This window comes from Nerophis lumbriciformis, linkage group LG15 (genome assembly GCF_033978685.3).
Source record: "Nerophis lumbriciformis linkage group LG15, RoL_Nlum_v2.1, whole genome shotgun sequence".
Taxonomy (NCBI): Eukaryota; Metazoa; Chordata; class Actinopteri; order Syngnathiformes; family Syngnathidae; genus Nerophis; species Nerophis lumbriciformis.
In genome coordinates, this window is record NC_084562.2 from 35,978,336 (window position 1) to 36,002,817 (window position 24,482).

A 24,482-nucleotide genomic window follows, 5' to 3' on the forward strand; every position below is an offset into this window, starting at 1 on the left:
TGCAAAACTTGTTTGGGTCCCTATCAAAAAGGTTGATTTGTTCAACCCTGGCCCGCCGCTTTGTTCAATTTTAAATTTTGGCCCACTCTGTATTTGAGTTTGACACCCTGTACTAGATAGACCCAGTTGACTAGGCTATGAGGTAATTACTCGTAAAAGCTTTTATAGTATATACAGGTAAAAGCCAGTAAATTAGAATATTTTGAAAAACTTGATTTATTTCAGTAATTGCATTCAAAAGGTGTAACTTGTACATTATATTTATTCATTGCACACAGACTGATGCATTCAAATGTTTATTTCATTTAATTTTGATGATTTGAAGTGGCAACAAATGAAAATCCAAAATTCCGTGTGTCACAAAATTAGAATATTACTTAAGGCTAATACAAAAAAGGGATTTTTAGAAATGTTGGCCAACTGAAAAGTATGAAAATGAAAAATATGAGCATGTACAATACTCAATACTTGGTTGGAGCTCCTTTTGCCTCAATTACTGCGTTAATGCGGCGTGGCATGGAGTCGATGAGTTTCTGGCACTGCTCAGGTGTTATGAGAGCCCAGGTTGCTCTGATAGTGGCCTTCAACTCTTCTGCGTTTTTGGGTCTGGCATTCTGCATCTTCCTTTTCACAATACCCCACAGATTTTCTATGGGGCTAAGGTCAGGGGAGTTGGCGGGCCAATTTAGAACAGAAATACCATGGTCCGTAAACCAGGCACGGGTAGATTTTGCGCTGTGTGCAGGCGCCAAGTCCTGTTGGAACTTGAAATCTCCATCTCCATAGAGCAGGTCAGCAGCAGGAAGCATGAAGTGCTCTAAAACTTGCTGGTAGACGGCTGCGTTGACCCTGGATCTCAGGAAACAGAGTGGACCGACACCAGCAGATGACATGGCACCCCAAACCATCACTGATGGTGGAAACTTTACACTAGACTTCAGGCAACGTGGATCCTGTGCCTCTCCTGTCTTCCTCCAGACTCTGGGACCTCGATTTCCAAAGGAAATGCAAAATTTGCATGGTTGGGTGATGGTTTGGGGTGCCATGTCATCTGCTGGTGTCGGTCCACTCTGTTTCCTGAGATCCAGGGTCAACGCAGCCGTCTACCAGCAAGTTTTAGAGCACTTCATGCTTCCTGCTGCTGACCTGCTCTATAGAGATGGAGATTTCAAGTTCCAACAGGACTTGGCGCCTGCACACAGCGCAAAATCTACCCGTGCCTGGTTTACGGACCATGGTATTTCTGTTCTAAATTGGCCCGCCAACTCCCCTGACCTTAGCCCCATAGAAAATCTGTGGGGTATTGTGAAAAGGAAGATGCAGAATGCCAGACCCAAAAACGCAGAAGAGTTGAAGGCCACTATCAGAGCAACCTGGGCTCTCATAACACCTGAGCAGTGCCAGAAACTCATCGACTCCATGCCACGCCGCATTAACGCAGTAATTGAGGCAAAAGGAGCTCCAACCAAGTATTGAGTATTGTACATGCTCATATTTTTCATTTTCATACTTTTCAGTTGGCCAACATTTCTAAAAATCCCTTTTTTGTATTAGCCTTAAGTAATATTCTAATTTTGTGACACACGGAATTTTGGATTTTCATTTGTTGCCACTTCAAATCATCAAAATTAAATGAAATAAACATTTGAATGCATCAGTCTGTGTGCAATGAATACATATAATGTACAAGTTACACCTTTTGAATGCAATTACTGAAATAAATCAAGTTTTTCAAAATATTCTAATTTACTGGCTTTTACCTGTATCTTGACCATTTCAAAACAACTGCAACCTTTTTTTTAAATCGTTCCCCTCCTTAGGTTCCTAGAAAGCTGTACATGGAAGAGTAGCGTTATTATCTCTGTCTGTCCCTCCATCGATGTGACCAACTGTGCAAAGAGATGTGAGCTTATTTGCTCTGGAGCCCCTCTGCTCCAACTCCTCTGCCATTTCCTCGCCTCGCACCTCCTTGGAAATCCTGTCATAGTCCTGCTTTAATTCCTGATAGGAGCGAGAGAAGGTATGGAAGATTGAAGTGGCTGGAAAGGCCATGATGAGTATTCCACTCAGGATACTAGTCAATGCCACCATCTGTCCGGGTATGCTGCGCGGAACCATGTCTCCATAGCCGACTGTTGTCATAGAGATGATTGCCCACCAGTACGTAGCCGGAATGCTGCTGAAGCTGTGTTGTGGATGAGTGGCAGCGTACGGCGCGAGCTCGCTCTCTGCAAGGTGCACCAAGGGTGAGTAGAGAGTGACGGCCACGCACACAAACAGCAGCAAGAGGCCAAACTCCCTCATGCTCCGTTGCATGGTCAGTCCCAGTGTCTGCAGGCCTAAGGAGTGACGCGCCAGCCTCATCACATACAGGATGCGCAGTGCTCGCAGGAGGCGAAGAATGAGACTTAATTTGTCCAGGTAGCCTCTGCCAGCTCCCATGATGGCTTCCTCCCGAGAATCATCTCCGACATCCACCACCAGGGACACGTAGTATGGCAGGATGGCGATAGCATCTATTATGTTGAGGGGACCACGAGCAAAGGCCAGCTTGCTCTGGGCGTTTATGAATCGCAGCATAAATTCTAAAGTGAACCAGGCTACGCAGATGGATTCCACCACAAACATGCTGCGGCACTTCTGGGAGCACTCGCCCTGAAAGACACAGGTTGAAGAGGACACTCAGAGGGGGTTCTACCTATATTTTGCAGCAAGTAGTAACAAGATTTTTGTTTCACTTTCAACAATCCATCCAAACATCGATAGTATCGATACCAAGGGTACTGCAAGAATACTATTAGTATTGGATCGATACTGGCATGATGAAATTCATATTTTTCAGTTCTCTACTAGGGCATCACAATCAATCGACATTGTTTTAATTGCCACAATAAGCTAAAGCGTCTGGGTTTTTTAAATTTTCTCTCTTTCGTTTTCAAATTAGAATTGTCACGCCTTTACCCTTCTTGCCAATCAAAAGCGGTTAGAGAAAACAGCAAGTTTGATGACGCAGACCATTGTACCCCTTGTGTAAGGCTGCACGATTAATCGACATCGAATTGACATTAAGGCTTTATTTATTGCGATAAATAACCGCAAGAGGCTTTTTTTTTTTTTTTGGAGTGACAGCCATGTTCGCGTTTGTTCGTCTCTCCCTTCAAACAGGTAGAAAGAGGTCTCACTCTGTGCATCGCTCTCAGCACTTTAACGCGTTTATTTAATCAATCAATCATCAATCAATCTTTATTTATATAGCCCTAAATCACAAGTGTCTCAAAGGGCTGCACAAGCCACAACGACATCCTCGGTACAAAGCCCACATACGGGCAAGGAAAAACTCACCCCAGTGGGACGTCGATGTGAATGACTATGAGAAACCTTGGAGAGGACCGCATATGTGGGTAACCCCCCCCCTCTAGGGGAGACCGAAAGCAATGGATGTCGAGTGGGTCTGACATAATATTGTGAGAGTCCAGTCCATAGTGGATCCAACATAATAGTAAGAGTCCAGTCCATAGTGGGGCCAGCAGGACACCATCCCGAGCGGAGACGGGTCAGCAGCGCAGAGATGTTCCCAGCCGATGCACAGGCGAGTGGTCCACCCCGGGTCCCGACTCTGGACAGCCAGCACTTCATCCATGGCCACCGGACCTGTGCCCCCCCCCCCCCTCAAGGAAAAGGGGAGCAGAGGAGAAAAGAAAAGAAACGGCAGATCAACTGGTCTAACAGGGGGGCTATTTAAAGGCTAGAGTATACAAATGAGTTTTAAGATGGGACTTAAATGCTTCTACTGAGGTAGCATCTCTAATTGTTACCGGGAGGGCATTCCATAGTACTGGAGCCCGAATAGAAAACGCTCTATAGCCCGCAGACTTTTTTTGGGCTCTGGGAATCACTAATAAGCCGGAGTTCTTTGAACGCAGATTTCTTGCCGGGACATATGGTACAATGCAATCGACAAGATAGGACGGAGCTAGACCGTGTAGTATTTTATACGTAAGTAGTAAAACCTTAAAGTCACTTCTTAAGTGCACAGGAAGCCAGTGCAGGTGAGCCAGTATAGGCGTAATATGATCAAACTTTCTTGTTCTTGTCAAAAGTCTAGCAGCCGCATTTTGTACCAACTGTAATTTTTTAATGCTAGACATAGGGAGCCCCGAAAATAATACGTTACAATAGTCAAGACGAGACGTAACGAACGCATGAATAATGATCTCAGCGTCGCTAGTGGATAAAATAGAACGAATTTTAGCGATATTACGGAGATGAAAGAAGGCCGTTTTAGTAACACTCTTAATGTGTGACTCAAACGAGAGAGTTGGGTGGAAGATAATACCCAGATTCTTTACTGATTCGCCTTGTGTAATTGTTTGGTTGTCAAATGTTAAGGTGGTATTATTAAATAAATGTCGGTGTTTAGCAGGACCGATAATCAGCATTTCCGTTTTCTTGGCGTTGAGTTGCAAGAAGTTAGCGGACATCCATTGTTTAATTTCATTAAGACACGCCTCCAGCTGACTACAATTTGGCGTGTTGGTCAGCTTTAGGGGCATGTAGAGTTGGGTGTCATCAGCATAACAATGAAAGCTAACACCGCATTTGCGTATGATGTCGCCTAGCGGCAGCATGTAAATACTAAAGAGTGCAGGGCCAAGAACCGAACCCTGAGGAACTCCGCACGTTACCTTAACATAGTCCGAGGTCACATTATTATGGGAGACGCATTGCATCCTGTCAGTAAGATAAGAGTTAAACCACGACAAAGCTAAGTCTGACATACCAATACGTGTATTGATACAATAGATTTAACTGAACACAGTGAGCCCTCTTTTTAGTCATTCACAATCCTTGTTGTGGTGGGCAGAAAGCGAGGCACCAGCTTTACACACAAGAAGAACAAACCCCCTATTTGCGAATCGCCAGTAACAAAAGCCGCAAAGTAACACAAATTAGTAGGAAAAATATCTGACTACAAAGCCACATGTCCCGTTATGGTAATAGTTCAGCTTCAAATTGGATGGGAAATGCACGCCTATCAAAGCGTACGAACGAGCGAGAATAAACTAAAAGACATCGTCCGACATAGTTTTTCCAACTGGGACAAACATGCACTTTACGATGTTCAATATTTATTTATTAAAGTTAAGATTTTGATGAAATGATTCCATTTTATTTTATTGTTCCTTAATTTATTCAGGCTAACAAAGCTTTTTTTTACCTGGGGCGGCATAGCTCGGTTGGTAGAGTGGCCGTGCCAGCAACTTGAGGGTTCCAGGTTCGATTCCCGCTTCGGCCATCCTTGTCACTGCTGTTGTGTCCTTGGGCAAGACACTTCACCCACCTGCTCTCAGTGCCACCCACACTGGTTTAAATGTAACTTAGATATTGGGTTTCACTATGTATAGCGCTTTGAGTCACTAGAGAAAAGTGCTATATAAATATAATTCACTTTCCCTTCCAATTACATTACAAAGGTAAATTCTACAGTAATGGCTGATAAAAGCTTACATATTTTTAAATGGTTACTAGCAATATTACTATATATTATGATTACATTACTTTATAATCACAGTATAGGTTTTAATCGGTTATTTATTCAGTTTAAGAGCATGATGTAGACAAGCGCTCGGAGTTTGTCTGCATAAATATTTAGTACATATCAATAAGGGTGCATGGGAGTTTGCCCAACCAGTCTACATGTGTTTTGTGGACTTGGAGAAGGCATTCGACCGTGTCCCTCGGGAAGTCCTGTGGGGAGTGCTCAGAGAGTACGGGGTATCGGACTGTCTGATTGTGGCAGTCCGCTCCCTGTATGATCAGTGCCAGAGCTTGGTCCGCATTGCCGGTAGTAAGTCGGACACGTTTCCAGTGAGGGTTGGACTCCGCCAAGGCTGCCCTTTGTCACCGATTCTGTTCATAACTTTTATGGACAGAATTTCTAGGCGCAGTCAAGGCGTTGAGGGGATCTGGTTTGGTGGCTGCAGGATTAGGTCTCTGCTTTTTGCAGATGATGTGGTCCTGATGGCTTCATCTGGCCAGGATCTTCAGCTCTCACTGGATCGGTTCGCAGCTGAGTGTGAAGCGACTGGGATGAGAATCAGCACCTCCAAGTCCGAGTCCATGGTTCTCGCCCGGAAAAGGGTGGAGTGCCATCTCCGGGTTGGGGAGGAGATCTTGCCCCAAGTGGAGGAGTTCAAGTACCTCGGAGTCTTGTTCACGAGTGGGGGAAGAGTGGATCGTGAGATCGACAGGCGGATCGGTGCGGCGTCTTCAGTAATGCGGACGCTGTATCGATCCGTTGTGGTGAAGAAGGAGCTGAGCCGGAAGGCAAAGCTCTCAATTTACCGGTCGATCTACGTTCCCATCCTCACCTATGGTCATGAGCTTTGGGTTATGACCGAAAGGACAAGATCACGGGTACAAGCGGCCGAAATGAGTTTCCTCCGCCGGGTGGCGGGGCTCTCCCTTAGAGATAGGGTGAGAAGCTCTGCCATCCGGGAGGAGCTCAAAGTAAAGCCGCTGCTCCTCCACATCGAGAGGAGCCAGATGAGGTGGTTCGGGCATCTGGTCAGGATGCCACCCAAACGCCTCCCTAGGGAGGTGTTTAGGGCACGTCCGACCGGTAGGAGGCCGCGGGGAAGACCCAGGACACGTTGGGAAGACTATGTCTCCCGGCTGGCCTGGGAACGCCTCGGGGTCCCCCGGGAGGTGCTGGATGAAGTGGCTGGGGAGAGGGAAGTCTGGGCTTCCCTGCTTAGGCTGCTGCCCCCGCGACCCGACCTCGGATAAGCGGAAGAAGATGGATGGATGGATGGATGGATGGATCAATAAATATTTTCTTAAGTAAATTATTTCATATTGTTCTAATGTGTGGCACCTTGAGACAAGAATTTGATGATTGACAGTCTAAAAGTAACATGTCTTTTTTCCCTTGTTATTTTCGCATTTTTATGTACAAAATATAAAAATTGCGAATCGAATTGTAATTGCAATTGTTTGAGAGAAGTATTGCAATTAGTTTTTCCACTCATAACCTTGCAGCCCTACTATTCTTGTGGATGTTCCTTAAAGTCACTGAAATACAGGTAAAAGCCAGTAAATTAGAATATTTTGAAAAACGTGATTTATTTCAGTAATTGCATTCAAAAGGTGTAACTTGTACATTATATTTATTCATTGCACACAGACTGATGCATTCAAATGTTTATTTCATTTAATTTTGATGATTTGAAGTGGCAACAAATGAAAATCCAAAATTCCGTGTGTCACAAAATTAGAATATTACTTAAGGCTAATACAAAAAAGGGATTTTTAGAAATGTTGGCCAACTGAAAAGTATGAAAATGAAAAATATGAGCATGTGCAATACTCAATACTTGGTTGGAGCTCCTTTTGCCTCAATTACTGCGTTAATGCGGCGTGGCATGGAGTCGATGAGTTTCTGGCACTGCTCAGGTGTTATGAGAGCCCAGGTTGCTCTGATAGTGGCCTTCAACTCTTCTGCGTTTTTGGGTCTGGCATTCTGCATCTTCCTTTTCACAATACCCCACAGATTTTCTATGGGGCTAAGGTCAGGGGAGTTGGCGGGCCAATTTAGAATAGAAATACCATGGTCCGTAAACCAGGCACGGGTAGATTTTGCGCTGTGTGCAGGCGCCAAGTCCTGTTGGAACTTGAAATCTCCATCTCCATAGAGCAGGTCAGCAGCAGGAAGCATGAAGTGCTCTAAAACTTGCTGGTAGACGGCTGCGTTGACCCTGGATCTCAGGAAACAGAGTGGACCGACACCAGCAGATGACATGGCACCCCAAACCATCACCCAACCATGCAAATTTTGCATTTCCTTTGGAAATCGAGGTCCCAGAGTCTGGAGGAAGACAGGAGAGGCACAGGATCCACGTTGCCTGAAGTCTAGTGTAAAGTTTCCACCATCAGTGATGGTTTGGGGTGCCATGTCATCTGCTGGTGTCGGTCCACTCTGTTTCCTGAGATCCAGGGTCAACGCAGCCGTCTACCAGCAAGTTTTAGAGCACTTCATGCTTCCTGCTGCTGACCTGCTCTATGGAGATGGAGATTTCAAGTTCCAACAGGACTTGGCGCCTGCACACAGCGCAAAATCTACCCGTGCCTGGTTTACGGACCATGGTATTTCTGTTCTAAATTGGCCCGCCAACTCCCCTGACCTTAGCCCCATAGAAAATCTGTGGGGTATTGTGAAAAGGAAGATGCAGAATGCCAGACCCAAAAACGCAGAAGAGTTGAAGGCCACTATCAGAGCAACCTGGGCTCTCATAACACCTGAGCAGTGCCAGAAACTCATCGACTCCATGCCACGCCGCATTAACGCAGTAATTGAGGCAAAAGGAGCTCCAACCAAGTATTGAGTATTGTACATGCTCATATTTTTCATTTTCATACTTTTCAGTTGGCCAACATTTCTAAAAATCCCTTTTTTGTATTAGCCTTAAGTAATATTCTAATTTTGTGACACACGGAATTTTGGATTTTCATTTGTTGCCACTTTAAATCATCAAAATTAAATGAAATAAACATTTGAATGCATCAGTCTGTGTGCAATGAATAAATATAATGTACAAGTTACACCTTTTGAATGCAATTACTGAAATAAATCAAGTTTTTCAAAATATTCTAATTTACTGGCTTTTACCTGTATATTTACAGTCAAACCTCAGTTTTTGTTAACATTCTGTTTGAAATGATTCTTTCCATAATGTAAATCTAATTAGTTCAGACGCTCAAAAATATAAAACCCAACAAGCATCTTATAGAGAATAATTACAGTTTTACATGCACAAAATCTGCTCAGTGACCTTGTGGTTAGAGTGTCCGCCCTGGGACTGGAAGATCGTGAGTCCTACCAAAGATTATACAAATGGGACAAATTCCCTCCCTGCTTGGCACTCAGCATCAAGGGTTGGAATTGGGGGTTAAAAAACCAAAATGATTCCCGAGCACAACCACCGCTGCTGCTCACTGCTCTCCTCACCTCCCAGGGGGTGAACATGGGGATGGGTCAAATGCAGAGGATAATTTCACCTCACCTAGTGTGTGTGTGACTATCGTTGGTACTTTAATTTTAACTTTTTAACAAAAAAATATGAAATACATAGAAATGATGAATTTAGTATAATTTGTACTTTTATTGAAGACTCTTGTTGGCAAAAACGACGATGGTGAGGGAAGAGCCACACGCTTTCGTACTTTGCTAAAGTTAAAGTTAAAGTTAAAGTACCAATGATTGTCACACACACACTAGGTGTGGCGAAATTATTCTCTGCATTTGACCCATCACCCTTGATCACCCCCTGGGAGGTGAGGGGAGCAGTGGGCAGCAGCGGTGGCCGCGCCCGGGAATCATTTTTGGTGATTTAACCCCCAATTCCAACCCTTGATACTGAGTGCCAAGCAGGGAGGTAATGGGTCCCATTTTTATAGTCTTTGGTATGACTCGGCTGGGGTTTGAACCCACAACCTACCGATCTCAGGGCGGACACTCTAACCACTAGGCCACTGAGTAGGTGGCCTACAATCTCTTTCTTAAATTCAATAGTGTTGCTCACTTTCTATATCAAAGTGCTGACACTTGCAACTTTCTTTGGACCCATGGTGGCTTATTTTAGTTGTACTCAATAAAAAAGTACAGAGACTGAGTCACCAACCTGAGATGGTATACAAAAACCGGGGGAAACTTTTGCTGAATATTTTTGTCAAAAAAACAAATCATACGAAAAGTGAGGCGTACGAAACCCAAGGTTTGACTGTATCTATTTTTAGCAACTCTATTTCGGGTGACTAGTTTAATGTTCTCTACTGTTTAGCGGACTACTATGTCTCAGGACAGTGGTTTGGAATTACTGGTAAATAATCAACCTTTTGTCAAAAACCCTTGTAAAAAGTTGCTTGAGAGAAAAATGTCAGTGTTGCATACACACCCTAGTTTCTTCATCTCTGAGATCTGGCATGGTGCTGATACACAGGCTGATCACAGTGACAAGCACCATGATGACCGAGAGGCAGGCAAATATCTTCCCCGCCAACCCAGAGTGAGGGTTTTCCACCACTTCACGTAGCATCCAGATCAGCTTGCGGTAGCCTCTCTCCATTTCTGCTGGGCTTTTCTTCAGAATCATCCTCTTTTGTCTCCATTCCTCTTCCTTGCGGTCTCGCTCTGCCACCTCGTCCACACGGGTGATCATGCGACGGCGGCAGCACCGCTCCATATGACCCGGATCGACGCCCCAGTAGTCGAGCTCGTCGTGCAGGGATACGGCGCACAGTTCCCGCAGCAGACGCAGCTTTCCCGCTGCAAGGAAGTTAAGGATGACCCGGAAAGCAGTCGGGTTGCGGTCAAAAAAGTATTCCTTGCATGTCTCGTCATAGTCGTCACAGAGGTGTGCGATCTCTTCCGGCGTGGTGCAGAAGCGCAGGCGTCCCAGGCGACTCTGGGGAAATTTCTCCAACGTGCTCCAGGGGAAGGTGTATCGATTGCCCCCGACGTTGATGAGAACCTGAAGAGTGTGATCAACCACATAAGAGGCCTTGGGGTCACGCAGTAACTGGGCCTGCTGAAAATATACTCCCTTGATGGTCTCTGTCTCGGGGATCTCAGTGAAGAATCGGTCGAGGCTACTGTCATCAGTGCTTATCGAGTAGGTGCTGAAGTCGTGGTTGGCATTGCTTATGATCGGCATTCTGTCTTCAGCGTATGAGGTGGGAATGAACAGGTTTCTGTACGAGCAGCTGACTGGATGTTATGGCGAGCAACCACAAAGAGGGCAACCGCTGTAAAGATAAACAAACAAAACACATTGAGGAATACTGTTTTTTCTGTTTTTACTTTTATTATGTCCTGGAATTGACAAAAGATCTGTCCAGACATCACACTTCTAAAGCTAAGACTGTGTCTCATATACAGGTAAAAGCCAGTAAATTAGAATATTTTGAAAAACTTGATTTATTTCAGTAATTGCATTCAAAAGGTGTAACTTGTACATTATATTTATTCATTGCACACAGACTGATGCATTCAAATGTTTATTTCATTTAATTTTGATGATTTGAAGTGGCAACAAATGAAAATCCAAAATTCCGTGTGTCACAAAATTAGAATATTACTTAAGGCTAATACAAAAAAGGGATTTTTAGAAATGTTGGCCAACTGAAAAGTATGAAAATGAAAAATATGAGCATGTACAATACTCAATACTTGGTTGGAGCTCCTTTTGCCTCAATTACTGCGTTAATGCGGCGTGGCATGGAGTCGATGAGTTTCTGGCACTGCTCAGGTGTTATGAGAGCCCAGGTTGCTCTGATAGTGGCCTTCAACTCTTCTGCGTTTTTGGGTCTGGCATTCTGCATCTTCCTTTTCACAATACCCCACAGATTTTCTATGTGGCTAAGGTCAGGGGAGTTGGCGGGCCAATTTAGAACAGAAATACCATGGTCCGTAAACCAGGCACGGGTAGATTTTGCGCTGTGTGCAGGCGCCAAGTCCTGTTGGAACTTGAAATCTCCATCTCCATAGAGCAGGTCAGCAGCAGGAAGCATGAAGTGCTCTAAAACTTGCTGGTAGACGGCTGCGTTGACCCTGGATCTCAGGAAACAGAGTGGACCGACACCAGCAGATGACATGGCACCCCAAACCATCACTGATGGTGGAAACTTTACACTAGACTTCAGGCAACGTGGATCCTGTGCCTCTCCTGTCTTCCTCCAGACTCTGGGACCTCGATTTCCAAAGGAAATGCAAAATTTGCATGGTTGGGTGATGGTTTGGGGGGCCATGTCATCTGCTGGTGTCGGTCCACTCTGTTTCCTGAGATCCAGGGTCAACGCAGCCGTCTACCAGCAAGTTTTAGAGCACTTCATGCTTCCTGCTGCTGACCTGCTCTATGGAGATGGAGATTTCAAGTTCCAACAGGACTTGGCGCCTGCACACAGCGCAAAATCTACCCGTGCCTGGTTTACGAACCATGGTATTTCTGTTCTAAATTGGCCCGCCAACTCCCCTGACCTTAGCCCCATAGAAAATCTGTGGGGTATTGTGAAAAGGAAGATGCAGAATGCCAGACCCAAAAAGGCAGAAGAGTTGAAGGTCACTATCAGAGCAACCTGGGCTCTCATAACACCTGAGCAGTGCCAGAAACTCTTCGACTCCATGCCACGCCGCATTAACGCAGTAATTGAGGCAAAAGGAGCTCCAACCAAGTATTGAGTATTGTACATGCTCATATTTTTCATTTTCATACTTTTCAGTTGGCCAACATTTCTAAAAATCCCTTTTTTGTATTAGCCTTAAGTAATATTCTAATTTTGTGACACACGGAATTTTGGATTTTCATTTGTTGCCACTTCAAATCATCAAAATTAAATGAAATAAACATTTGAATGCATCAGTCTGTGTGCAATGAATAAATATAATGTACAAGTTACACCTTTTGAATGCAATTACTGAAATAAATCAAGTTTTTCAAAATATTCTAATTTACTGGCTTTTACCTGTATATGAAAAAACAAACACCATTAAAATGACACCAAAGCACACACATTTAGTTTGTTTTAATAATCTCCTTAAATCCTCCAGCAGCTTTAAAATTATAAAATTATATTGCTAATTAGACAATATTTTTATATTTCACAGACCATATATGTTGACAAGCATACGTAAGACAGGGTTGCAGAATGATCGCCCCCTTTCTCACAGCTATTTCTGCGCAACTGCCCGTTTGCGCATCCTTCCTTGACATACTAAATATTGACGCAAAACAATGGCCGCAGAACTATTTTTGATCTGATAAATCCCATCGCTGTGCTAATTAGTTATACTTGCATCATCCCCTCCCAGTGGCCTATTGTGGGTGATCTGAAGATCAATATATTTAGCACATTCATTAAGACAGACACGCTAAATGGATTGCGCTATTTATTTTGTTATTTTAAGAGACGTAATCCTCAGCGCACAGGCTTAGTAGATCAGTTTTGCGTGTACGATCAAGTTTGCACGTGTTTTAATACACGCAAACCTTTAGTGGATTAGGCCCTATATGAATTATTTGGTTTATACATATATCCATCCATGCATTTTTTTACCGCTTGTCCCTTTTTAGGTCGTGGGGGGTGCTGGAGCCTATCTCAGCTGCATTCGGGCGGAAGGCGGGGTACACCCTGGACAAGTCACCACCTCATCACAGGGCCATATATATATATATATATATATATATATATATATATATATATATATATACATAGACAAGTGGTACAAAATGGATGGATGGATATATAAATGTATATGTATGTATGTATGCATATATATATATATATATATATATATATATATATATATGTCTTAATAAGGTTATCCAAAAAATAGTGCTCGATACCGTAGTAGAGCGCAATATATGTATGTGTGGGAAAAAAATCACAAGACTATTTCATCTCTACAGGCCTGTTTCATGAGGGGGGGTACCCTCAATCATCAGGAGACTTTAATGGGAGCATTCGCATACCATGGTTTGTATAGGGCACAGAGTGGGTGGGTACAGGCTGGCCTAGGGGCGTGGTGATTGGCTCATGTGTTACCTAGGAGGTGTTTCCGTCTATGGCGGCATGCTGTTACAATTTCGCTGCGCTTGTTGAGGGATGACAGGTCTGGACGGTAAATAATAAACAGTTTCTCTTTCAAGCATAGGGGGGTGCTTACAAACATCAGTTGTCTACCAATCTAAGGTAATACGCAAGGACATTAACACATCCGACACATATGTAGGATTAACCGAGGGAGAATTCAAAACCAGATGGAACAATCACAAGGCTTCTTTCAGGAACAAAAACCTGCGAAATACCACAGAACTCAGCAAACACATTTGGGACCTCAAAGACAATAATGTTGAATATTCAATAACATGGCAAATTCTTGCATCCAGCACACCTTACAATAGTGGTAATAAAAGATGCAACCTATGCTTGAAAGAGAAACTGTTTATTATTTACCGTCCAGACCTGTCATCCCTCAACAAGCGCAGCGAAATTGTAACAGCATGCCGCCATAGACGGAAACACCTCCTAGGTAACACATGAGCCAATCACCACGCCCCTAGGCCAGCCTGTACCCACCCACTCTGTGCCCTATATAAACCATGGTATGCGAATGCTCCCATTAAAGTCTCCTGATGATTGAGGGTACCCCCCCCCCTCATGAAACAGGCCTGTAGAGATGAAATAGTCTTGTGATTTTTTTTCCCACACATACATATATATATACACATATGCTTTCATCTGCTTTTTGCAGATGATGTGGTCCTGATGGCTTCATCTGACCAGGATCTTCAGCTCTCACGGGATCAGTTTGCAGCCGAGTGTGAAGCAACTGGGATGAGAATCAGCATATATAAACATATACAGTATATACATATAACGTGCTTCCATTGATCAAGTATGATAGGTATGAGGTTTAGCCAAGCACAAGCCCTTCTACTGCCCAGAACACATTACTTTAAGTTCAATACATTATACAGGTACTGGCAGACATTCTACTGTACACTTCTACAGACCCTTCATTGTGACCAAAATATATGTTGCCATCGCAACTCTCAAGTCCCAAAAAATACACTCACCAATATTAGAGAATATATATTTTCTCCAAACCGGTTTTATAGCTCGTTTTTATTTGTCTTAAAACATGGTTGCTATAAAGGAATCATCATATGTATTAAAGGTGGTTACCTGGCAATGGTGCACGATCGACTTGAACACCAGCATCATAACATATACAATCTCTGTGAACCTTTTCAATCCGGTTTCAGGGCAAATCACTCTACGGAGACAGCCCTCGCAAAAATGACTAATGATCTACTGCTAACGATGGATTCTGATGCGTCATCTATGTTGCTGCTTCTTGATCTTAGCGCTGCTTTCGATACCGTCGATCATAATATTTTATTAGAGCGTATCAAAACACGTATTGGTATGTCAGACTTAGCTTTGTCGTGGTTTAACTCTTATCTTACTGACAGGATGCAATGCGTCTCCCATAATAATGTGACCTCGGACTATGTTAAGGTAACGTGCGGAGTTCCTCAGGGTTCGGTTCTTGGCCCTGCACTCTTTAGTATTTACATGCTGCCGCTAGGCGACATCATACGCAAATACGGTGTTAGCTTTCATTGTTATGCTGATGACACCCAACTCTACATGCCCCTAAAGCTGACCAACACGCCGGATTGTAGTCAGCTGGAGGCGTGTCTTAATGAAATTAAACAATGGATGTCCGCTAACTTCTTGCAACTCAACGCCAAGAAAACGGAAATGCTGATTATCGGTCCTGCTAAACACCGACATTTATTTAATAATACCACCTTAACATTTGACAACCAAACAATTACACAAGGCGAATCAGTAAAGAATCTGGGTATTATCTTCCACCCAACTCTCTCGTTTGAGTCACACATTAAGAGTGTTACTAAAACGGCCTTCTTTCATCTCCGTAATATCGCTAAAATTCGTTCTATTTTATCCACTAGCGACGCTGTGATCATTATTCATGCGTTCGTTACGTCTCGTCTCGACTATTGTAACGTATTATTTTCGGGGCTCCCTATGTCTAGCATTAAAAAATTACAGTTGGTACAAAATGCGGCTGCTAGACTTTTGACAAGAACAAGAAAGTTTGATCATATTACGCCTATACTGGCTCACCTGCACTGGCTTCCTGTGCACTTAAGATGTGACTTTAAGGTTTTACTACTTACGTATAAAATACTACACGGTCTAGCTCCGTCCTATCTTGTCGATTGCATTGTACCATATGTCCCGGCAAGAAATCTGCGTTCAAAGAACTCCGGCTTATTAGTGATTCCCAGAGCCCAAAAAAAGTCTGCGGGCTATAGAGCGTTTTCTATTCGGGCTCCAGTACTATGGAATGCCCTCCCGGTAACAATTAGAGATGCTACCTCAGTAGAAGCATTTAAGTCCCATCTTAAAACTCATTTGTATACTCTAGCCTTTAAATAGCCCCCCTGTTAGACCAGTTGATCTGCCGTTTCTTTTCTTTTCTCCTCTGCTCCCCTTTTCCTTGAGGGGGGGGGGGGGGGGGGGGCACAGGTCCGGTGGCCATGGATGAAGTGCTGGCTGTCCAGAGTCGGGACCCGGGGTGGACCGCTCGCCTGTGCATCGGCAGGGAACATCTCTGCGCTGCTGACCCGTCTCCGCTCGGGATGGTGTCCTGCTGGCCCCACTATGGACTGGACTCTTACTATTTTGTTGGATCCACTATGGACTGGACTCTCACAATATTATGTCAGACCCACTCGACATCCATTGCTTTCGGTCTCCCCTAGAGGGGGGGGGGTTACCCACATATGCGGTCCTCTCCAAGGTTTCTCATAGTCATTCACATCGACGTCCCACTGGGGTGAGTTTTTCCTTGCCCGTATGTGGGCTTTGTACCGAGGATGTCGTTGTGGCTTGTGCAGCCCTTTGAGACACTTGTGATTTAGGGCTATATAAATAAAGATTGATTGATTGATTGATATACGACTGGATTGAAATTTTGTCAAGGACGATAAATAACACGTCCAACACACCCAGCGATAAGGAAATTGAAAAGGTGGAGAAATGAATGCCAAATGGCAGAACTTTGTCCATTACACATTTCCCCAAGCTACAGAACGGGCTGAGGGTCAGAAACATGTTTAAAAAACAATTGCTGTTAAATGAACTTATAGTTAACGCGTTATTATCGCGTCACCTTTGACAGCCCTAGTTGAAATAAATGATGCTAACCCCAACAACTAACCCTAACCAAAACAAATCTCATATTTGAGTACTTCATCTTTGTACGATTAACATTTTCCATTTGCTAACCATAAAATGTTTTCCCCTTGGGAATTACACTTTTAAAACGGCCATTCCGATGCATATATGTAGGTAGATACTGTAGATAGTTTGTGGTAGTTAAAAGAGGAACCTTTACCGTAATGAATAGTTGTACGATTGCTCATTAATTATTTGTTTCTCACGAAACATTTCAAGTCGATAATTAAAATGCTTTTCCAGAATTTTTGAGAATTGAGGCAAAAGAGGAATTCGAGGTCGTGCGGGGTGCTGGAACCTATCTTAGCTGCATTTGGGCGGAAGGCGGGGTGCACCCTGGACAAGTCGCCACCTCATCACAGGTTTTACAATATTCAGTATAACTTTTTTAGCCAATGTCATGTTTATATCACGACAGTCAGTGGAGGACTTACGTTTACACTTCCGCACAATGTTTGTCACTTCCTGTTCATTTGTAGCTCAGAGGAAGAATGACAAAGAATTCTGTTCAAAAGTTGATTTTGCAACTCCACTGTCTGGGATATAAACAGCCAGTTTCGGGCCAACATTTACAAAAAAGCTGTTGAACGTATTCACTACATTACTCATATTATAATCTTCACCATTATCATCAATAAAGCAATCAGGGGTATGTCAACTTTGAAGATCCTTGTTTGATTAGACTATTCAAAAAATCCTAAGTTGTTTTTATATAGTTTTTTTTTATTTTCATATAGTTTTTTTAATGACATAACCATTTGCTTATTCGTATAATATCAGTTAATTTATTTTTGTACTTCTTATATCTTTGTTCCACTTCTTTTGTTTTTATTTTGATAAACAGTTTGTAGAGATTGTGTCAGGCTTGTCCCTGACAGTTTGACTATGTTTTAGTTTTTTCTCTGTTTGTCTTAGTTTCCTGTCAGGGCTTTTATTTTGGCTTCATTTCCTGAGTGTCTCCCTGAGTGCTGCTTCCCCTCAGCTGTGGCTGATTGGCACCTGGCCACACCTGGTGTCAATCAGCCAGCTACTATTTAAACCTGCCTTCTCCTCCAGTCATTGCTGGATCATTGTCGTTACTACCTGTCGTGTCGTTGTTTGCTGTATGCTGTCGTTAAGCTATTCCCTGGATCCTGACTCCTGTTCCTGCTTCCTGTTTTCTGGTTCGTGTTTGCATTTTCTTATTTTTGAACATTAAAAACATGTTTTCTTGTACCAAGCCTGCTGCCATCTCTGCATCTTGGGGTTCGTCAACTACAAACCCTGACATAATGATCCAGCCTGTTAACACGTTCCCCGCGGAGATTTCCATGGCGGAGAGGCTTAACAAAGCATTAGAATTAATGGCTAAATTGAAGAGGAGTTTGGCCGCATTTCAAGCCCTCTCCCACCCATCCCTTTCGTCTGTGGGCCTGTCTGGGGACGTCTGGGATCCGTCCCTTGAGGGGGGGGCTAGGAGTGGCTGTGCAGCTGGGGAGGCACAGCTACTCCTCACCCCAGTGGGTCTGCAACAGACGGCGCCATCCTCTTCGGTGGACCAGCAGACGCCACCATGCAGTCCGGTGGGCCAGCAGACGCCACCATGCACTCCGGTGGGTCTGCAACCTACGACGCCACCATGTACTCCGGTGGGCCGGCAGACGCCTCCATGCACTCCGGTGGGCCGGCAGACGCCACCATGCACTCCGGTGGGCCGGCAGACGCCACCATGCACTCCGGTGGGCCGGCAGACGCCACCATGCAGTCCGGTGGGCCGGCAGACGCCACCATGCAGTCCGGTGGGCCGGCAGACGCCACCATGCAGTCCGGTGGGCCGGCAGACGCCACCATGCAGTCCGGTGGGCCGGCAGACGCCACCATGCACTCCGGTGGGTCTACAACCAACGGCGCCACCATCCTCCTCTCCGGTGGGCCAGCAGCAGACGGCGCCACCATCCTCCTCTCCGGTGGGCCAGCAGCAGACGGCGCCACCATCCTCCTCTCCGGTGGGCCAGCAGCAGACGGCGCCACCATCCTCCTCTCCGGTGGGCCAGCAGCAGACGGCGCCACCATCCTCCTCTCCGGTGGGCCAGCAGCAGACGGCGCCACCATCCTCCTCTCCGGTGGGCCAGCAGCAGACGGCGCCAACATCCTCCTCTCCGGTGGGCCAGCAGCAGAGGGCGCCACCATCCTCTTCTCCGGTGGGCCAGCAGCAGAGGGCGCCACCATCCTCCTCTCCGGTGAGCCAACAGACGCCGCCACCATGCACTCCGGTGGGCCAGCAGAGGGCGCCACCGCCATCCTCCCCGGTGGGCCAGCAGAGGGCGCCACCGCCATCCTCCCCGGTGGGCCAGCAGAGGGCGCCACCGCCATCCTCCCCGGTGGGCCAGCAGAGGGCGCCACCGCCATCCTCCCCGGTGGGCCAGCAGAGGGCGCCACCGCCATCTTCTCCGGTGGGCCAGCAGAGGGCGCCACCGCCATCTTCTCCGGTGGGCCAGCAGAGGGCGCCACCATCGTCTCCGGTGGGTCCTCCCATGCCGGCGGTCGAGCCGCCTCGCCAATTGCGGCGGCGTTCAACTCGCCGTCGCCACCTAACTCTTCCCCGCTGGTTGCGGGGACACTTGGCCTGGTGGCCCACCTCCTTGTCCTCCCTCCACCCTCCCGTGACTTTGGACTGTTTTTTGGGGGGGGTCTTCCTAGAACGTCTGGTATCCGTTATAGGAAGGGGGGCTACTGTCAGGCTTGTCCCTGACAGTTTGACTATGTTTTAGTTTTTTCTCTGTTTGTCTTAGTTTCCTGTCAGCGCTTTTATTTTGTCTTCATTTCCTGAGTGTCTCCCTGAGTGCTGCTTCCCCTCAGCTGTGGCTGATTGGCACCTGGCCACACCTGGTGTCAATCAGCCAGCTACTATTTAAACCTGCCTTCTCCTCCAGTCATTGCTGGATCATTGTCGTTACTACCTGTCGTGTCGTTGTTTGCTGTATGCTGTCGTTAAGCTATTCCCTGGATCCTGACTCCTGTTCCTGCTTCCTGTTTTCTGGTTCGTGTTTGCATTTTCTTATTTTTGAACATTAAAAACATGTTTTCTTGTACCAAGCCTGCTGCCATCTCTGCATCTTGGGGTTCGTCAACTACAAACCCTGACAGATTGTTTTTCTTTTTACAGGCATTCATTATTCCTTTCGTAAGCCAATTACTTTTTTAATGTTTTTTGTTTATAAAATATTATATCACAAGGCAGTGTTTATTATGCAGGGAAGTTAAGATATCTAAAAAATTACAATAAGCACTGTCCACATTTGGTTCTCTGTAAACTGAAGTCCAATCCTGGAAAAATAAACTATTGTTTAGGGCAGTGGTCCCCAACCACCGGTCCGGGGACCGGTACCGGTCCGTGAGGCATTTGCTACCGGGCCGCAGAGGAACATGAAACAACTTTTACAATAGAATAGAAAAGAATAGAATAGAAAGTACTTTATTGATCCCTGGGGGGAATTCAGCACCACAGTTCGCTTACAATGGACAATAAACACTTAGGTATTTTTACATGTGAATAATATAAATACAGTCTATTATACAGCATTATTCAAATGTGACTAATATAAATACAGTCTAAATACAGTCTATTATACAGCATTATTCACAAGTGAATAACATAAATACAGTCAAAAAGGAACATACAGGTAAAAGCCAGTAAATTAGAATATTTTGAAAAACTTGATTTATTTCAGTAATTGCATTCAAAAGGTGTAACTTGTACATTATATTTATTCATTGCACACAGACTGATGCATTCAAATGTTTATTTCATTTAATTTTGATGATTTGAAGTGGCAACAAATGAAAATCCAAAATTCCGTGTGTCACAAAATTAGAATATTACTTAAGGCTAATACAAAAAAGGGATTTTTAGAAATGTTGGCCAACTGAAAAGTATGAAAATGAAAAATATGAGCATGTACAATACTCAATACTTGGTTGGAGCTCCTTTTGCCTCAATTACTGCGTTAATGCGGCGTGGCATGGAGTCGATGAGTTTCTGGCACTGCTCAGGTGTTATGAGAGCCCAGGTTGCTCTGATAGTGGCCTTCAACTCTTCTGCGTTTTTGGGTCTGGCATTCTGCATCTTCCTTTTCACAATACCCCACAGATTTTCTATGGGGCTAAGGTCAGGGGAGTTGGCGGGCCAATTTAGAACAGAAATACCATGGTCCGTAAACCAGGCACGGGTAGATTTTGCGCTGTGTGCAGGCGCCAAGTCCTGTTGGAACTTGAAATCTCCATCTCCATAGAGCAGGTCAGCAGCAGGAAGCATGAAGTGCTCTAAAACTTGCTGGTAGACGGATGCGTTGACCAGAATAAATATAATGTACAAGTTACACCTTTTGAATGCAATTACTGAAATAAATCAAGTTTTTCAAAATATTCTAATTTACTGGCTTTTACCTGTATACACTATACAGTCTGATGGCTGTCGGTATGAAGGACCTCCTGTGTCGTTCCGTGTTGCATTTTGGGAGTCTGAGCCTTCCACTGAACGTGCTCATTCTCTCCAAAAGGTCCGAGTGTAGTGGGTGGGAGGTGTTGTCCATAATGGCTAGGAGCTTTGCTAGTCTTCTCCTCTCTGACACCACCGCCAGAGAGTCTAGCTCCACTCCCACCACGTTACTGGTCTTCTCTACCAACTTGTCCAAGTCTGTTTGCGTCCCTCGCTCTCAGCCCGCTGCCCCAGCAGGCCACGGTGTACAAGAAAGCGCCCAACACCACCGTCTCGTAGAACATCTTCAACATCTTTGCACAGACGTTGAAGGATCCTAGCCTCCTGAGGAAGAAGAGGCGGCTCTGTCCCTTCTTGTAGAGTGCCTCAGCGTGTTTTGACCCATTCAGCTTGTTGTCGATGTGTACTCCCAGGTATTTAGAATCCTCAACTATGTCCGCATCGACCCCCCTGATGGAAACAGGGGTCGCCGGAGTACTCCTCCTCCTTCCCAGATCCACAACCAGCTCCTTGGTCTTCGTCACATTGAGCTGGAGGTGGTTCTTTCCACACCATGTGACAAAGTCCTCCACCAGTGCCCTGTATTCCTCATCATCACCATCCTCAATACACCTCACTATCGCAGTCATCAGAAAACTTCTGAAGGTGGCAGGACTGCATTCTAATGCGTATGAAAAAGTGCAATATATTTATATGTACAGTAATCTATTTATTTATATCTGCACATCATTGCTCTTTTATCCTGCACTACAACGAGCTAATGCAACAAAATGTCCTTCTTATCAGTACTGTAAAGCAGTGGTCCCCAACCACCGGTCTGGGGACTGGTACCGGCCCGTGACGCATTTGCTACCGGGCCGCAGAGAAACATTAAATAATTTATAAACTGCATTTTCTCCGACTTAACTTTCGCCTGTCCCACTCGACACACCAATAAGCTTGTTTATAGATGTACAATAGAGATGCGCGGATAGGCAATTTATTTAATCCGCAACCGCGTCAGAAAGTCGTCAACCATCCGCCATCCACCCGATGTAACGTTTGATCAGAACTGCACCCGCCCGCCATCCGCCCGTTGTTATATATCTAATATTAATTAAAAAAAAAAAAAAAAGGGTGAAAACTACGCGAATTGCACCTTGTGCAGACAAGATTTTTCGATCGGACACGGAGGAATTAGCGATGTAAAAGACCACGTTGGGACAAAAAAACACAAGTCTAATGCCGTTGCTAGCGATACAAGTGGAAAACTTTCAACGTTTTTCGTCGCCCAAACAGATTCTTTGGATGTGATAAATGCCGAAGTTTTATTTACGGAGGCAATAATTGAGCATGGACTTCCAATCGCACTGGCTGATCACATGGGACAGTTAATAATGTAATGCAACCTTTAAAAATCATTACGCGGTGATCGCGATCCCAAAAATAAACTTTTCTTGCATGATAATGTCCAGAAAAATTTGCTTTATATTACTATAGAGTCCTTTTAACGAATGAGTTTGATGGTTTATCACAAACCTTAAATGAAATTCTATGGCCACCGTCCTGCTCTCTATATCAACCAGGGTGAGCCCCACCCCTTTCGTGAGCGCACTGCGAAAGCGGACGAGGCGGGGTGTCGGTGCGGTGGGCGCGGTAGTGACCCTGGACGTGCGTCGGGCCCTTCTCGCGGATCGCCTCAGCTACGGCTCCCGGTGGGGCCCTCTCGGGGGAAGGGGCCTCGGTCCCGGACCCCGGCGAGGCGTCCCTTCTCCGCTCCGTAAAAGTGTCCATCTCTTTTATTTTATTTTCTTCTGTTGTGGCATATGCAGCAGGTGCCTGCTCGTTTTTCGTATGTGGGTAACAACATTTAACTATGTATATATATTTTCGAATTGGTTTAACTGCCACCCGCAAAAAAAATAAAAAAATAAAAAAAATATCTAATTAATCCGCCCGACCCGACCCGCGAGCGGATAAAATCTTATTGTTTTTAATTTCATCCGCCCGATCCGCGGATAATCCGCGGACTCCGCGGTTGTGTCCGCAAACCGCGCATCTCTAAATGATAAATAAATAAATGATAAATGGGTTGTACTTGTATAGCGCTTTTCTACCTTCAAGGTACTCAAAGCGCTTTGACACTACTTCCACATTTACCCATTCACACACACATTCACACACTGATGGAGGGAGCTGCCATGCAAGGCGCTAACCAGCACCCATCAGGAGCAAGGGTGAAGTGTCTTGCTCAGGACACAACGGACATGACGAGGTTGGTACTAGGTGGGGATTGAACCAGGGACCCTCGGGTCGCGCACGGCCACTTTTCCACTGCGCCACGCCGTCCCTAATGTACAATAACACCCCTCATAGGAAATTGCCATTTGTTATAGCTTTGTGACATGATACAATGCACATTAATCAACATCAGAATCAGAATCAGAATCAGCTTTATTGTCATTACGCAAGGTAACGAGATTGAGGCCATTCCATACAGTGCGATGTGTGCATGCTAGAAAAACAATGTGCAAATATATACAAATTTAAAAAATGTAGAAGTGCAATGAATATGGTGTGAAATGAATATATACATGAAAAAAACAAAACAAAAACAGGGTTGTTGGTGGAATGGGTTATTGCACCGAAGAGAAGGCAGTTATGAGGGACAATGGGGCATTCCGTTCAGGATGGTTATGGCCCTGGGGAAAAAGCTGTTCTTTAGCCTGTTTGTTTTTGTTTTAATGCACCTGTAGCGCTTCCCAGAGGGCAGCAGGTGGAACAGGTCAGAGCCAGGGTGGGTGCTGTCTTTGATGATGGCACTGGCTCTGTTGAGGCAGCGGGAGGTGTAGATGTCCGTCAGAGAGGGGAGAGGGCGGCCGATGATCTTCTGAGCCGTCTTGACCACTCTTTGCAGCCTCTCCCTGTCTGCTGCGGTGCAGCTGCCGTACCATACCGTAATACAGTAGGTCAGCAGGCTCTCGATGGACGAGCGGTAGAAGGTCAGCAGCAGGTCAGGCTTCAGGTTGTACTTCCCGAGGACTCTAAGGAAGTGTAGCCGCTGCTGAGCCTTCTTGATGATTGATGTGGTGTTGACTGTCCAGGAGAAGTCATTAGAGATGTGGACTCCAAGGTACCTGAAGGTGTGGACCCTCTCTACACGTTCGCCGTTGATGTAGAGGGGGGCAGGGTCGGT

The 24,482-nt window shown here is 45.2% G+C and overlaps 1 protein-coding gene across 1 annotated transcript; it reads right to left on the bottom strand.

The window, feature by feature from the left end:
- Positions 1 to 1,621: 1,621 nt before the first annotated feature.
- Positions 1,622 to 10,764, bottom strand: LOC133616244 (voltage-gated potassium channel regulatory subunit KCNG4-like). Its single transcript, XM_061975430.2, has 2 exons — positions 9,954 to 10,764; positions 1,622 to 2,655 (listed from the first exon to the last, which is right to left on the bottom strand). The coding sequence occupies exons 1-2, from the start codon at positions 10,710 to 10,712 to the stop codon at positions 1,825 to 1,827; spliced, it is 1,590 nt and encodes a 529-aa protein (XP_061831414.1). The 5' UTR covers positions 10,713 to 10,764; the 3' UTR covers positions 1,622 to 1,824.
- Between the last annotated feature and the right edge of the window lie 13,718 nt (positions 10,765 to 24,482).

Coding starts and splice junctions, on each gene's coding strand:
- LOC133616244 (XM_061975430.2), bottom strand. CDS start 10,712: ATGCCGATCATAAGCAATGCCAACCACGACTTCAGCACCTACTCGATA. Junction 2,656..9,953: donor TCAGAGATGAAGAAACTAGG/GTGTGTATGCAA, acceptor TGTGTCTTTCAG/GGCGAGTGCTCCCAGAAGTG.